Source organism: Strigops habroptila (genome assembly GCF_004027225.2).
Source record: "Strigops habroptila isolate Jane chromosome 13 unlocalized genomic scaffold, bStrHab1.2.pri S16, whole genome shotgun sequence".
NCBI classification, from domain to species: Eukaryota; Metazoa; Chordata; class Aves; order Psittaciformes; family Psittacidae; genus Strigops; species Strigops habroptila.
In genome coordinates this window covers 4,402,072-4,415,524 of record NW_022651054.1, presented here as the reverse complement: position 1 = coordinate 4,415,524, position 13,453 = coordinate 4,402,072, and the positions used below count along the sequence as shown (strand labels likewise).

Below are 13,453 nucleotides of genomic sequence, written 5' to 3'. Positions count from 1 at the left end.
AATTGAATGCTTCCCATGAGTGTCAAAGGACTAGAAAAAACCAAGCAGTTACATTTTTTTATTTCCTGTCATTTTTAGGAAAGTTATTAACCTCCAAGTTAGGGACTGTGCCAGTTTTGTATCACATGATGAACAGTATTATCTTGCTCTGTAGGGACAGGTTTGGAGGACCAGTCGCTTTGGTCTTGAATGTCTACAGAGCTGAGGACATAGTTGTTTGTTCTACTGGCTTCAAATACAGAAGGAGTAGTGAAGAGTGACATAGTTGTACGGAGCTGAAAGGGTATGTAATGTTTCACAAGACTGATCTCATCCTTTACCTAAATGTGTTCCTGTGCCAGGCAGTCTTTGACTTGTGAAGGAAAGTGCTCTCCAAAGTGTTACTTTGCCAAGAAACTGTTAACTTATTCCCTTTGTAAATTGTTCTCTAAGCAGAGCATTTGATGAGTGAAACAAAACCGTATTACAGATGCGTATCGCTATCTAGTTTAGTGCAGTTACTTATCCACCTATGAAAGTCTGTTTTTTAATCTTTTGTTCTCTTTATTGTAATTGAAGAACATAGAATTGATTCTATGAAGAACAGTGATGTAGATAAGGAAGAAGGAATGGTTATCAGAAAAGTTGGGGAGAAAGAAGCAGCAGGATACCAGCAGGATTGGAGCATTTGGCTTAAAATGCAAGAAATGACAAAATGGTGTGTTGCCAAGGTGGCTGGGAGAAAACATCAGCAAAACGATCTGAGCTATAAACCTGGTTCTAGCAGCTGTGTGACAAGTAACTTTGATGGAGATGAGAGTCAGAGTCTCAGGGTCTCTAAGTAAGAAGTGGTAAGCGATTCAAACAATGCCTGGAAAAACATTGAGATCATTAAAATAGTTTAACAGCTTCCTTGTTGTTTCAGCACATTGGAAAGGAGTCCTGAAAAAAATTCTTAGTATAGAACGTGAGTCCACGTTTGGCTCCTCCAACTGAGAGCACAAGCACCCAACTGCCTTGTCCTGAATTTTTACATAAGTGCACCCAACATTTGGGTGCTACAGCAGCCTCCCCAGAGCTTCAGCAAGAGGAGACTTTTGTCCTTTACTCTGATTACAGAGTGTAGGGATTGCGATGCCTAATTTTGTTATGTTCTCATGCTCTAATAGCTTGCTTTGCTTTGTCTCATTTATGCTGTGAAGTGCCAGTCACAGTTACCATAAGCCTTTTTTGTTGACCAACTTACATTTTTGACTAGTGATAATTGTCGTTTTATACTTAATGTTATGGTTTGTGCTAAAGCTGAATAGTGCATTGTGGGCTATTTGTTCAGCCCTACAAAGAAGTTCTTGTGCGAGCACAGCTCTAACAAATGATCTAAGCAACCCTCATGCAAAAACTGCTCTAAGTTGTTGTTTGGGGTTTTTTTTCGCTCTTTTAAATAGTTTGGTTTTATGTTTATAAGACATTTATATTATACTACTCCACGTATTAAGCATATTTATTTTTAGATATGGATTCTGTATTTTCGAGCATTTGTAAGCAGTGAAGTTCTGTTTAGCAAATAGAATTTAATTTCCTGTGGTGAGCTCTCATGGATTTAGTATCGACTTGAGAATGTGGACTCAGTTAATGAATGATAACTCCATTTTGGGTCAGACTCCCACTCCAGTTAATGTCTATCAGAAGACATTAGTGCAAGACTAATGATTCAAATAGGCATCAAACAGAACAACAGATCCAGAGCTGAGCTTTCTGGATGTGCATCCTCCAGTTCCCTACACTAAGATGCTTTAAAAATAATTAGACTTTGAAAAACAAAGGAGTTTTCTCTGAAACCAGTAAGGGTTTGGTTTCTTAATTGCAGCCCATTTAGACTTGTCATGTGATACGTGTCAAATCTCGTAGTCATCTTTATATCTAAGTACAAGATTTTAGAGCTTTTCTGCAGAATGGTTGAACTTTAAGACCTTCTTGACAACTGTTCACCATATGCAGGTGTGCAGAGGGATTATGTATCTGCTTTGCTGTCAGTGTTGACTTGTGTACTTGAGGTGGAGTTGTGCAAAACTAATCCCAGATTAGTGCCTTTCCAAGCAGGCAGGATAAAACTGGCGCTGTTAGTTGAGCTTGTGAGAGCTGTAACATGTATGTAACAGTGCACCTGAGATCCCTAGAGATTGATGATTTCTATGTGCCAGTAAGATGTTTAATGGATTGCAGTGGAATTCAGTTCATGGAGAGGAAGTGTTGTGCACAGCCCAGATTTTAGCATCAAACATGGAGAGCAGTTTGTATTATAGTAAATTAACTTTCTGTAAATGTAATTAAGATGAAAGCAGAGACCAAACCAGTTGAGACTTTAATTTTGAAGGCTGGATTTACACAAGGAAAGAAGATGGATTTCAAAATGAGGAACATGTGGCTTCCACTTAAGTTCTTGGGGGTTTTCTTAACATTTGTTATGTTTAAACCAACAGACTGTGACTGAAGTTCCCTAAACCAGAACTTTTTTATTTTAAGGGTGGATGTGTGCAGAACAGCTCTGATGGCTTTTGCTTCTTAAGCAGCTCTCTGTGAACATCAGGCTTTCTAATTGTGGATGCCCAAGTTAAATATTTCCCTCTGCAATTTGAGTTTTATGTATGTATGTGATATACAGATGTGTGTATATAGCTTATATTCTATGTCTATAAATACATATTTTTATATACATAAAAATAAGCCCACATAAGTGCAGAAGCAGTGTACCATTTACAGGGACTTCTTGTCCTAATGAAATTGGTAGATGGCTAAACATTTGATCCTGGTATCACCGTAGCAACTGGCTGGTTATCCGCCACTCAGTTCTGGTGTGACTCTGCTGACTTCCAGAGTGTCAGGCTGCTATAAAACTGATCTGAGGAGAGAAGGAGGTTCACATTTCTCTGGTGAAAGAGCAAACCTTGGGTTGCAAATGACTGCAGAGTGATGCTGTAAAGCCTCCTGCTGCAGTGGGTCAGTCCTCTGTTGTCCTTGGCTGACCATGGAGCCTTTCAGCATTTTTCAGAAGCAAACTTTTGCAAGGATGTTCTATTTTCTTGGTGGTTTGAGTATTTCGGGGCCTAAGTTTCAATGACTAAAAATGGTAACATGCGAGAAATTAGTTTCTGCTAGCTTGTTTAAGTAGACAGATTTCTATTGCTGCACATTTCATTTCAGGAAGGTATTGAAGGAAGGACTCCTGTTGGGTTTAAGTAAAACCCCTTTAATAATCACATTCGAGCTAGCAATTTTGTCTGTCTTACAAGTGATACACAAGGCTTGTACCTGTTCAGAAGAACATCTGTCTAAAACTGACTTGTGTAACCCTGGCAGTATTAAACAAATACAGTATCTGAAATATTTCAACGTTTTATTAAAACAAAATTTACAGCATTATTGCAGTCTGAATCAAAGGGTTGATCTCACCCCTGTTTACCAAGTCCGAGCTGCTGCATGGTTCTTAAGCCTGACATAAATCAAAGGGGAGGTATTTTTTCTGTAAAACTTTAATTTCCTCCACTAGACAGTTTTATATAACATGTCATTTTAATACTACACTACTTTTCTTTCCAACAAAAGCAGCATGTCAAAAACTGTAAATCATGTTTGCTTACAGGGAGAAATGCAATGCAAATAAGATGCTTTAGCTCTGTGGGACTCTTTTTCCAAAATAAAATTCCAGAAACACTTTTAAGATTCAAAAGAGGATTTTTAAAGCAAGGAGTCTGACTGGCTACTTTTCTTTGTGTTTGATTGCATAACAATTGTCAGCTGTTCAGGTTTTGTTTGGTTTTTAAGGAAAAAAAAAAAAGAAGCCCTTGCAACATTCCAGTTTATGCTGACTTCCAGTTACTGTGCTATTTACTCTCCTGTATAAGGAAAACCACAGCTGTTCTTTGGGGCTTTTTAAGGTTGATCTAACCATAGGCTAAACTAGCAGACAGAATGTATGCTTTTCAAAACAGCTTTCCATCAGAGAGCTCTCATCCACTGAAGGGTTTACCTTTTCTGGTTTAGAGATAAAAGAATGTGCAAAACATGAGATGCAGTTCTGTATCTTAGTTACCATATTGAGGGCCAATTTTTTAGGCTGTGAGATTTTTGAGGTCTGTTTGCATACTACCTACCTGGAAGCTTAGTGTCAGTATAGATGGTTTCTAACAGGAGAATCAAAACTTAAGTGCCTCTCGGTTAGTATTGAACTGAGGTTTGTGTGAAGCTCTGCTGCTGCTGGAGCCCAAACAGTGAGCTCAGTAGTAGAAGGGGTTGTTTAACAAGCTTTTGTTCAGCTGTTAAAATTGAGGGAGTTTTGTCATTTAAGTGAAAAATTTTAGATTTCTGTAGGTGGAACTGTTTTAATCTCTGTCATTGTGGGAATTGAATCACTTTCTGTGGTGGTGTTATGTGGGATAACTGTGATTTGGCTTTGGAGAACTGCTGGATGTTTGCCTGTATCCTTTGACTATGGAGTAAATGGAGTCTTCATAACCAGAACTGGAGACATTATGCTTTTTGCTTTTCTTCTGCTATTAGATCCCCATACGTGACTGATCTATGAAATGGCAGAGAATGGAACAGATTGTGACCAGAGACGTGGAGGAATGATCAAAGAACAGCACAATGGAAACTTTACAGGTAGGTGGAAAATGACTTGATGTTCTCAGCTTTATGCTGTGTATTTCCATTCAGTTTTCTCTTTACACTCTTTTTGCCTTCCAGAGTTCTTACTCTATAGTTCCTCTGCATGTAAGCCCTGTAAAGTTGACTTGGGTACCAACAGGGGCTGCAACAGGACTGAGCTAAAAAGCTGAACTATGTTTGCAAATATGTGGTTGTCGAAGTCTGGCTGTCCAGCCCCACCCTTTGGCACTGGAAAGTTAGTACTTGGTAATAAAAATCTGTTTTACCCTGGGAGAAATCCAGTTATTAGTCTCCCAGTTTTAAGCTTTTCTGTTGACATTTAGCTTCACTATAATTTACTAGTTTTCAATTACAAGTTACCAACAAAACAGTTAACTACTTCATCTCCAGCTTTGCCTCTGTTTTTCCTACTGGTACATCTGAAGTAGGCTCAGGTTAATGTTTAGGATTCATGAAAAATAACCTGAGAACATTTCACAAAGAGCCTTGTGTCACTGAATTATCTGTGGTGTGTAGTATGGCACAGAAATTATGATCATCTTGGTTTGTTTCCTGTCAGCTTTCAATGTGCCAGTTCCATATTTAATTAAGTTTTGTAACCAAGTGATTTCTCAAGTTGCCTGCAGTCTTACACCATTGTCTTTTATGACCTTTACTAAAAACAAGTCATAAAAAACAAGGTTGGAGCATTTTTATTAGACAAGTAGAGAACAGAAATTCATGAAGCAATGAACACAGCAAAATTTAGAGAGGAACTATACGTATGGAACAAATCAAAGCCTTTTACTTAAAAGCTTAAATCATTCTGTAACTCTGAGGGAACGTGGATGTTATCCAGCATCTGCCATTGTAGGATTTCTGTTAGTTCAGCTAAAGAATATAAAATTAAATAGACTATGACGGATGAGGTATGCAATTTCTATGTAAATATTAGCATCTGATAAGGCAGCATGTTTCAATTACTGGAGTAAGACTGAAATACTACATCTTGCGTTACAATATGCTGAGGATTCAGATGAGATTAATATTATAAATACAACAGCTTTCTAAAAATTTTAAATTTATTAATATTACTGCCTTGCTTTAAATGTATGCAAAACAGGATACATGTTTTGACTTTGTGTAGCAAATGATGTTTAACAAGTTTGGTGTCTGTTTAGATACAAGAGTTATTTTTGAGTATTTTTCCATTGTTTTGGAGTTATTATTTTTCTCTTATTTCAAAATTCATTTTCTTTAAAAGTTTAAAAATTATTATCGCTCATTAGCCTGATGACCTTTGAACAAACTATTCTCATCCAAAAAATAGCTTGGGTTTTTATTAATCTGGACTGTACTGTAAGCATAAAATGGCACATTTGCTAGAAGAACCTTTCTTTTGTACTCGTTCTGGTAGTGTACAGTGACTGGTGTTACAGCAGTGTTGAGCTCTGCGTTTATAACCAAAGCTGCTTTTAACTGCAGTTAAAAGCAACCAAATGAACAGTGTCAGTCCAGTGAAGGACTGTGATATAAAAGCAGGATTCACTTCCTCTCTGGTGGGATCCTTTTGGAGAAGCTGAGCAGTGTGGCAAGGCTTACTATGGCCTGAGGATCCTGGCTGGGAGGGCAGATGCTGTTACCCAGTTGCATGCTGACTGAAGTGTATAAAGATCATATGTAATTCAGTCTAGTTTGATTGGAGGAGTCTGCGAATAGCTTTGGAAGGGAACCAAATTCAAAAGTTCAAAGTGAAATGTGGTCTCTGTAGCGGGGGATAGAGTCGCATTTGGCCTAACATATTAGCTGATTTGTAACTGGTAGTGCAGTACCTTGCATAAAGGCTAATAGATAGGCCAGACTTTTTGTACCCTGGGCCAAATAGATTCTTGAATGGTTGCCAGCTGCATGAAGCAAAAAGCCACCTGATTTCCTTTGCTTGGAGTCACCTGATTTCTGATGCACTTGGAGCAAATGCTTTGTGATGAGTAGAAGAGATGATCAGGAGCTCACATTAACTTCCTAACAAAGCAGGGGGAAAAAAAGCCAGTACAGTTTTGGGTGGGTGGGATCCAAACTGTCAGCCTGTGCTTTCACATTTCTGTTGCTTTTCATTTACAGATTCCTCTTTGAGTGAACGGAAGCGAAGGGACCGAGAAGAGAGGTTGAATATTGTACTGTGGAGACAACCACTTGTTACCTTGCAGTATTTTTTCCTGGAAACTCTAATAAACTCGAAGGAATGGACCATAAAGTAAAGATAATTTCTTTAACTTCTACTAAGCGTTCTGGGGAAACCCATGCTCTGATTCAGTAGGTCATTCTGACATCTCACTTTCCCGATGATTCACAACTTTAAAATTCTTCTTTCAGAAAACATATTTTTGTACTTTAAAGGTGGCTGCTGGAACATCCCACACTTCTAGCTGTGTACGCAGACCTTCTGCCTAAATTACATAAGTGTAAATACAGTAAGGTGTCAGTAGGGGAAAATTGCAAGCTTACTTTCTAAAGAGTTGAATATTCCAATTTGAAGGAGTGGGTCAGTGGTTAGGGATCCTTAAGGCTAGAGATATTGTACTTATGACTGCAGTGTTAAGTACTGATCTATTAATGTATGTGCTAGTGTTGCTGAATGATCTTCAAATAGCTCAGCTAGGGCAGGCTTCAGGATTATGTAGAACTTGCAGTGCTGTTTGTGATGCTGCAAAGAGGACTTTGCTTCTAAGCTACACTGTCCCTTTCACAGCAAGAAATGATTTATTAAAGCTCTTTCCTTAAGCACTATTTACACACTGGATAAAAAGCTTTTGTTTCAGTTAGGAAATTTGCGAGTAGTAGTCCTAATATCCCCTGCTAGTGCTGAAATGCAGTAGCTGTTTGTTAACCCACAAGGATTGAGACGGTTTAGAGTTTTAAAAGGCAAACAAAAGCCAAGAGTAGCAGCCATCCTGGTGCTTGTGTTGGTAACTGGAATCTCTTGTGTTTGAGTTTACAGTCATTTTCCCAGTTGGAAGATAGGATCTAATATCACTGTGGGTCATTCTAGCTGTTGGACCACTCCTTTGCAGCATGAGCTGAGATTGGTGGTATGGACTATGCTCATTGACCCTTCTGGCCTAGGGTTGAGGTGCTGATACATAAGATCCATGGAGAGAAACTTCCATTTTCCATTTTGATCTTCTGAAATTATTTGTATGAAAAATACCAGGTTTATGTAGTGCAGTCTTAATACTCTTTTACACCCTGCCCTGCCCAACCTAACCCCCAAACCTGCTTGTTTTACTATGTGCATTCCCTCAACTATCATCAGGAGTTGTTCTAGAGAAGTGTTTTATCAGGTCTTGTGTTAGCCATTTCTGACAATATCCAAGCATTTATTTAAACCTAGCAGCGATAACATTTGAGGTCTTATTTTAAGCTATTACCTGGCTTCCTAGACATCAAATTTTGTTACAGATAGCACTCTCACCCTCTGTCGTGCAGCACATTTACATTGTCTGGCATTAGCATGACAATATCTTTACAGAAAATAACACTGAACTATTATAAGCTATTAAGATGAGACCTCAGATTGACTCATGATGATCTCGTGTAAATTGTGATTTAAATGATGACAATCACTTAAATCCAATTGTCATACTAATATGACACTTGAGTAAATTGTGATTTAAATGATGACAATCACTTAAATCCAATTGTCATACTAATATAAGCAGCACAAATTATTTTAAAATGAAAGGAAAATTAGATTGACTTTTTTCAGCTTGCTTAATAGCAAACATTTGTGACTCTTGTATTACGTGTCTCACTTCTATCTTTTTCTGTCTAAATAGATCAGTTACTTTCATAATTTGCTATTTCATGTCTCAGATTTTTAAGTGGTGCTAGTGCTTGCTTTTTTGTGTCATTAAATGACAGTATAATAGTGTTTCTCACAAAATAATAAATGTATTTGCTAATTTGCTGTGTGTGGCCATATACACATCAAGCAGAATATGTATGTAAAACTAAAGAGGCTCAAAGGTATTTGGGTATTAACTTACATAGGAAAACACTTTTCTTCCCTTACTGTAGTAGCTTCCTAATGCTTCATAATTGGCTAAAATGTGTTTATTAAATTTTGAGCTGTTAGGAGAGATAATTAATTTCAATATATCAGGGGAACCAAAATAGTGTAAAGATTTGTTCTTCTTGCTCTCACTGTGGTTCTACCCACCAGTACACAGTGTGAAATTGGCACTTCTGTGTTCCACCCACTGCTCATCCCTTGCACAGGGCCAGTGCAGTGCCTGCATTGCACTTTGCTTAATTATCGATGGTTTTGGTGGCTCTGTGTTTCAGACTCCCTTAGCTGCAGAAGCCGGATTATTTGTTTTCAGATGGTTACTTTGCTTTTATTTAAAAAAAAAAAAAAACAACAAAACCAAAAAACCCCAAACAAACCAACCCCTCTTCCCCCCCCCCCCCAAAAAACCAAACCAAAACAAAAAACCCCACATGGGTGAACTTTGATCTCACTTGACAGCAAGACAGAGATTTTTCCATAAGCAATAAAGGGTCCCCAGATATTTTCTTGGGAAGTTTATGCTTTTATTTTAAGCAAACTTGTCAGCTGCCATTGTTCCTGCTGACTACATCCACACAGACCCAGTCTGTGGGATAACTTCAGTTTCTTTGACATGTATGCTAAATTATGAAAACCCCCTAATTGCGATTTGTTTTTTAAGATTGTGGCATCGGCGAAGTATCTTGGTGTCTTTTTTACTGATGCTCGCAGTGCTTACAGCTACGTATTACATTGAAGGAACACATCAACAGGTACGAGGATTTCAAGTTACCTTCCTTAGTGACTAATACTTTCTGTCCCTGTGCTAAAGTAGGTGTCCTGGGAATTGAATGCGGTCTCCATGAAATAGTAATGTATCTCTTGAACTCCTACTCACTAAGGATATTTGTTTCTTATGTCATGACTCCTCTCTGTTGTGTGTGGATGAGTTGTGTTTTAGACTTGGGGAATGATGAGCTGTATAGTTTGATCTATTCTGTTATGTCTGTAGGTGTTCCATTTCTCATCTGTTCCCGAATAAGCACACCTCTGATGCCGCAGTACTCCTTCACATCTGCTGTTAACAAGCTTTTAATAGCGGTGTGAGCTCTTGAGATACAGTGTTAAATTGAGTCATAATAGAACTTTGTGGTTCCAAATAAATGTTTCATCTGCTGCTTTGGAAGGGTCTCCTGACCAGCTAGGATAGGCATAGTTCTAGATATAAAATGGTTTCATGGTTCAAATCTGTTTCTGTGATGCTTCTCATACCCCCATTGTTTTCAAATGGTGGTTTAAAACCCTTTTTTGTGCTTTGGTGTACTGATGCTTTTGCACCATTTGAAGTATAAGCCATTGCTAAAGCATGAAGTGATAGTGTTGGCTGCACCTTTCCTCTCCCCTTTTCTCTTAGAGTTTTCTCTGAGGGCAGACAGCTGTTTTAAACCCTGCAGAGCATTTCCGTGTGCAACTGCATCATCTTCCCACTCTGACTCTGAAATCAGCAGGTTCTCAGTTTCAGAGAACTTGCTTACATACAAACTGCTCTGGTGTGTCACTGCCTGAGGGACACGCAGGGCTGGAACATGAGCCCTGGCTTCCCAGGATGGGTCTTGCAGTGCAGTGAAATGAGTTGCTTCAGCTCATCATGTTCTTGCTCGCTCAGTCCTGTGCTTGAGATCTAAGCACTTAACACGTGGAGCAAGTTGGTAGATGGTAAATTGGTGACCCGTGCCTGGGGGACAAATACCATCAGGCAGTTCATTAAAAACTGCCCTGGTTGGTGGCTTCATCTGCACGAAGGCTGGAGTGACACACTCAACATTTGCCACTAGATGGCTCTTGCAAGCTGGTGTTGGGGCACATGGGCCCTGGGCTGGCTGCTGGACCTCCACTGCACTAAGGCATGGCTGAGCAGTGCTGCCCAAGGGTTCCTTGAGCCTGTTGGGAAAAAACCTAGACGGTATAAAATGGCACCTCTTCTTGGGGCTCTGATGCAGACAAGTTGATGACCTGGCTCAAACCCTTCACATTGCTCTCATGGCAGTGGGAGGGAGATACTGTCTCCTGTTTCTCCAGTGTACCCAACTGGACTTTTTATGTCCAGAATTTGCTGTGACTTCCCCATAATCCCTCATTTATGTGTGCAACACGTAAATTAAAATGCAACCATTGCAAAAGATTAAAATGCAACCAACATTTTAATCTTTTCTTAAAAGTAACAAGCCTGGTTACTCACTGGTCAAAGCTAAAGCATTCAGCAGATTGAAAGTGCAGTTAATTCTAATTCTTTATTTAATCTGCTGAGGCAATTCCCTGAGCTGTGTGCTCACGACTTGGGCTCTAGTAGACACTGTCTGGGGCTTTGCTGCTCCTTGCTCACACCTCGTATGCCTGTTCTGGATTTCAACTCCCTACTATTGAACCTGAATTTTTTATTTATCTTCTTGGAAACGTGCTGATTCTAACGCATGTGGGCTTTTCCTTTCAAAGTGCTCTCTTTTCTGTACATGTGTGTACTGTAATTGTAATAAATTGCAAATAGAAGTATCTGGAATTCTATTTCAGTTGTTGTAATCTAGATAACTCTGTAGCTTTAACTTTCTCCCCTAGGAGATATCACCATTCTTGGTTTTTCTTTCTCTTCTGTGACTTTTCTTTTTCAGTATGTGCGATATATGGAAAAGAAGTTCTTCTGGTGTGCCTACTGGGTAGGACTGGGCATTCTGTCCTCTGTTGGACTTGGAACAGGTCTCCACACCTTTCTGCTTTATTTGGTAAGGATATTTCTGCACCATGTTCTTTCTGAATCAAGTTATTTTAATTGTTGCATATTTTAAAATATGCGAATAAAGAATATTCCATGAGTGCTAAATGTTAAGTACTTCTGAAGGAAAATAAATACTTGGTGTAATGCTTCTGGGCTCTAGCGAATGCTATTAATATTCTGTGCTGTATTACCTTGTTTTGTAGTTTGTATACGATATGTTTGTTGAACTGTTGTTAATCCTCATTTGAAACAATGAGTCAGAATCTGCAAGCTCTATCCTCTAATTTCCTAATTTAAGTGATACATTTTCTGGTGTGTATGCAGCTCAAATGTTTCCGTTTAAAATTTTTCAGCATACTCTTTTTTAAAATGGTAATTTTTCTAGCTGAAACAGCTGAAATAGGCAGCTATGCTGAAGTATTGATTTTGCTTTGAAACTAATAGCAAGAAAAATGTCTACAAAGATAAAATAATATTTGTTCTGAAAAGTTGTAAGATGTTGTTTATCTCAACTTAGCTAGGAAAGTCAGGGAAACGTTTGGGTGTGTTTTGCTTTTGGCCATTGAATTAGTTCCTTGTTTATGAAACCACTGTCCTGGATTTAAGAAAAGGATTCATGGCCACAAAATAATTAAAACCAGTTTATGCAACAAATGTCATCTTGTATTTGGAACAATTAAAGATGTTTACTTTCAGAACTGCTTTAATCATTAACAATAACACAGAAAACACTACAAGAAACAAGAAACTCGTGCTTTTCCACACAGGGCAATGCCTGTTAGACCAAATGGCATCTGCATGGGCTGCATTTGCATTAGCAAGTCATAACCTTGCTCTTAGTGTAGCTTCTTTCCTAAAGACTGTGGAGGCAGAAAGTGCAGGAGAAAGGAAACTATTGCTAAACAGAAACAAGTTTATGCATGCATAGCCTTCTAGGCAAAAATATTGCTGTCAGTCTAAATGACTGGAAATGAACATTCAGTAAAGCTGATGAATACAGTATCTAAACATTTTTATGTAACACTGGATGGTGATTAGCAGTGAATTGACAATACATGGATCTTTCTGACTTGGAGATGACGCTGTTGATAACTTGGGGACAGTAAGACACATGTGCTGCACAGCAGGAGAATCAGTCAAAATCGTCAGTCCTGAAACAAGATGCTCTGCCTCGCTGCAGAGGCAAACCATCATCGAGTGATGCATGAGGTGAGCTTGTCAAACTCTGCTCACTTTGGGTCCTCTGCCAGCCTATGGTGGGAGTGAACATGCAGCAGGACGGAGAGGGCAGCAAGAGTGCTTTTATTTTATACCCTAGGCCACTCCAAGATGATTTTTCTCACATAGTTCTAAATTACTTTAATAGAAATCAAATTAAATTTCATAACATATCATTTAAGGTTTTCCTGTGGGATATGCAAATCTAGTAGATATATTTAAGCCTTGACCTGAGTTCATATTAACCTAACATATATACAAAATATAACTTCTCTGTTGACTTATCAATATAGCTTATGGTGGGTGTATAGGAGGTGAACAGCCTTCCAAAGATTACAGGGAGGTGTATCACCTAGGAAATGAAATTTAGTTTAATATTGTGAGTAAAGGTATTTATTTGGAACATAGGAAGGAAGGTTTTACAAATCTTTGTTAGGAAGGATAAAAACCAGACAAAGTAGATGGCGCTGGATAATTAGAAAGTGGTTATAGAATAAAATGTAATAAAACTGTACCATCAGTATATAATGTGTAACACTACAGGAGAAATAGTTGTTGGTTTTAAATATGTAAGGCAGATAAGCATGTTTCTATTACTCTGAGGGAACTCCATGAAGGCACTGAGTGCAGGAAGAGAAGCAAGGATTCGTTTTCCTCTTTTTTCCCGTGCAAAATTTAGTGATTAGCATGGAATTAAGTTCAATCAACACTTTCTGTGCACTGAAGGCTTCTCTGAACACCGAACAGTTCATAACTTGGGGGAATATATGTGGCTTTGTAGCCACTAGATGGCA

General features: G+C 38.6%; 1 protein-coding gene across 6 annotated transcripts in view; it reads left to right on the top strand.

The window, feature by feature from the left end:
• The window catches only part of VMP1 (vacuole membrane protein 1), a 69,354-nt gene that overhangs the window by 4,176 nt on the left and 51,725 nt on the right, over positions 1-13,453 (top strand). For 2 of the 6 annotated variants that reach the window (XM_030472988.2, XM_030472989.1), the window contains exons 2-6: positions 155-283; positions 4,537-4,638; positions 6,745-6,877; positions 9,354-9,444; positions 11,338-11,448. In XM_030472988.2, the coding sequence (XP_030328848.1) occupies positions 4,563-4,638; positions 6,745-6,877; positions 9,354-9,444; positions 11,338-11,448 (411 nt within the window). In that variant the 5' untranslated portion in view covers positions 155-283; positions 4,537-4,562. Of the gene's footprint in view, positions 1-154; positions 284-558; positions 831-4,536; positions 4,639-6,744; positions 6,937-9,353; positions 9,445-11,337; positions 11,449-13,453 lie in introns of all 6 variants that reach the window. The other 4 variants (XM_030472991.1, XM_030472992.1, XM_030472990.1 and 1 more) reach the window with 4 other exon arrangements.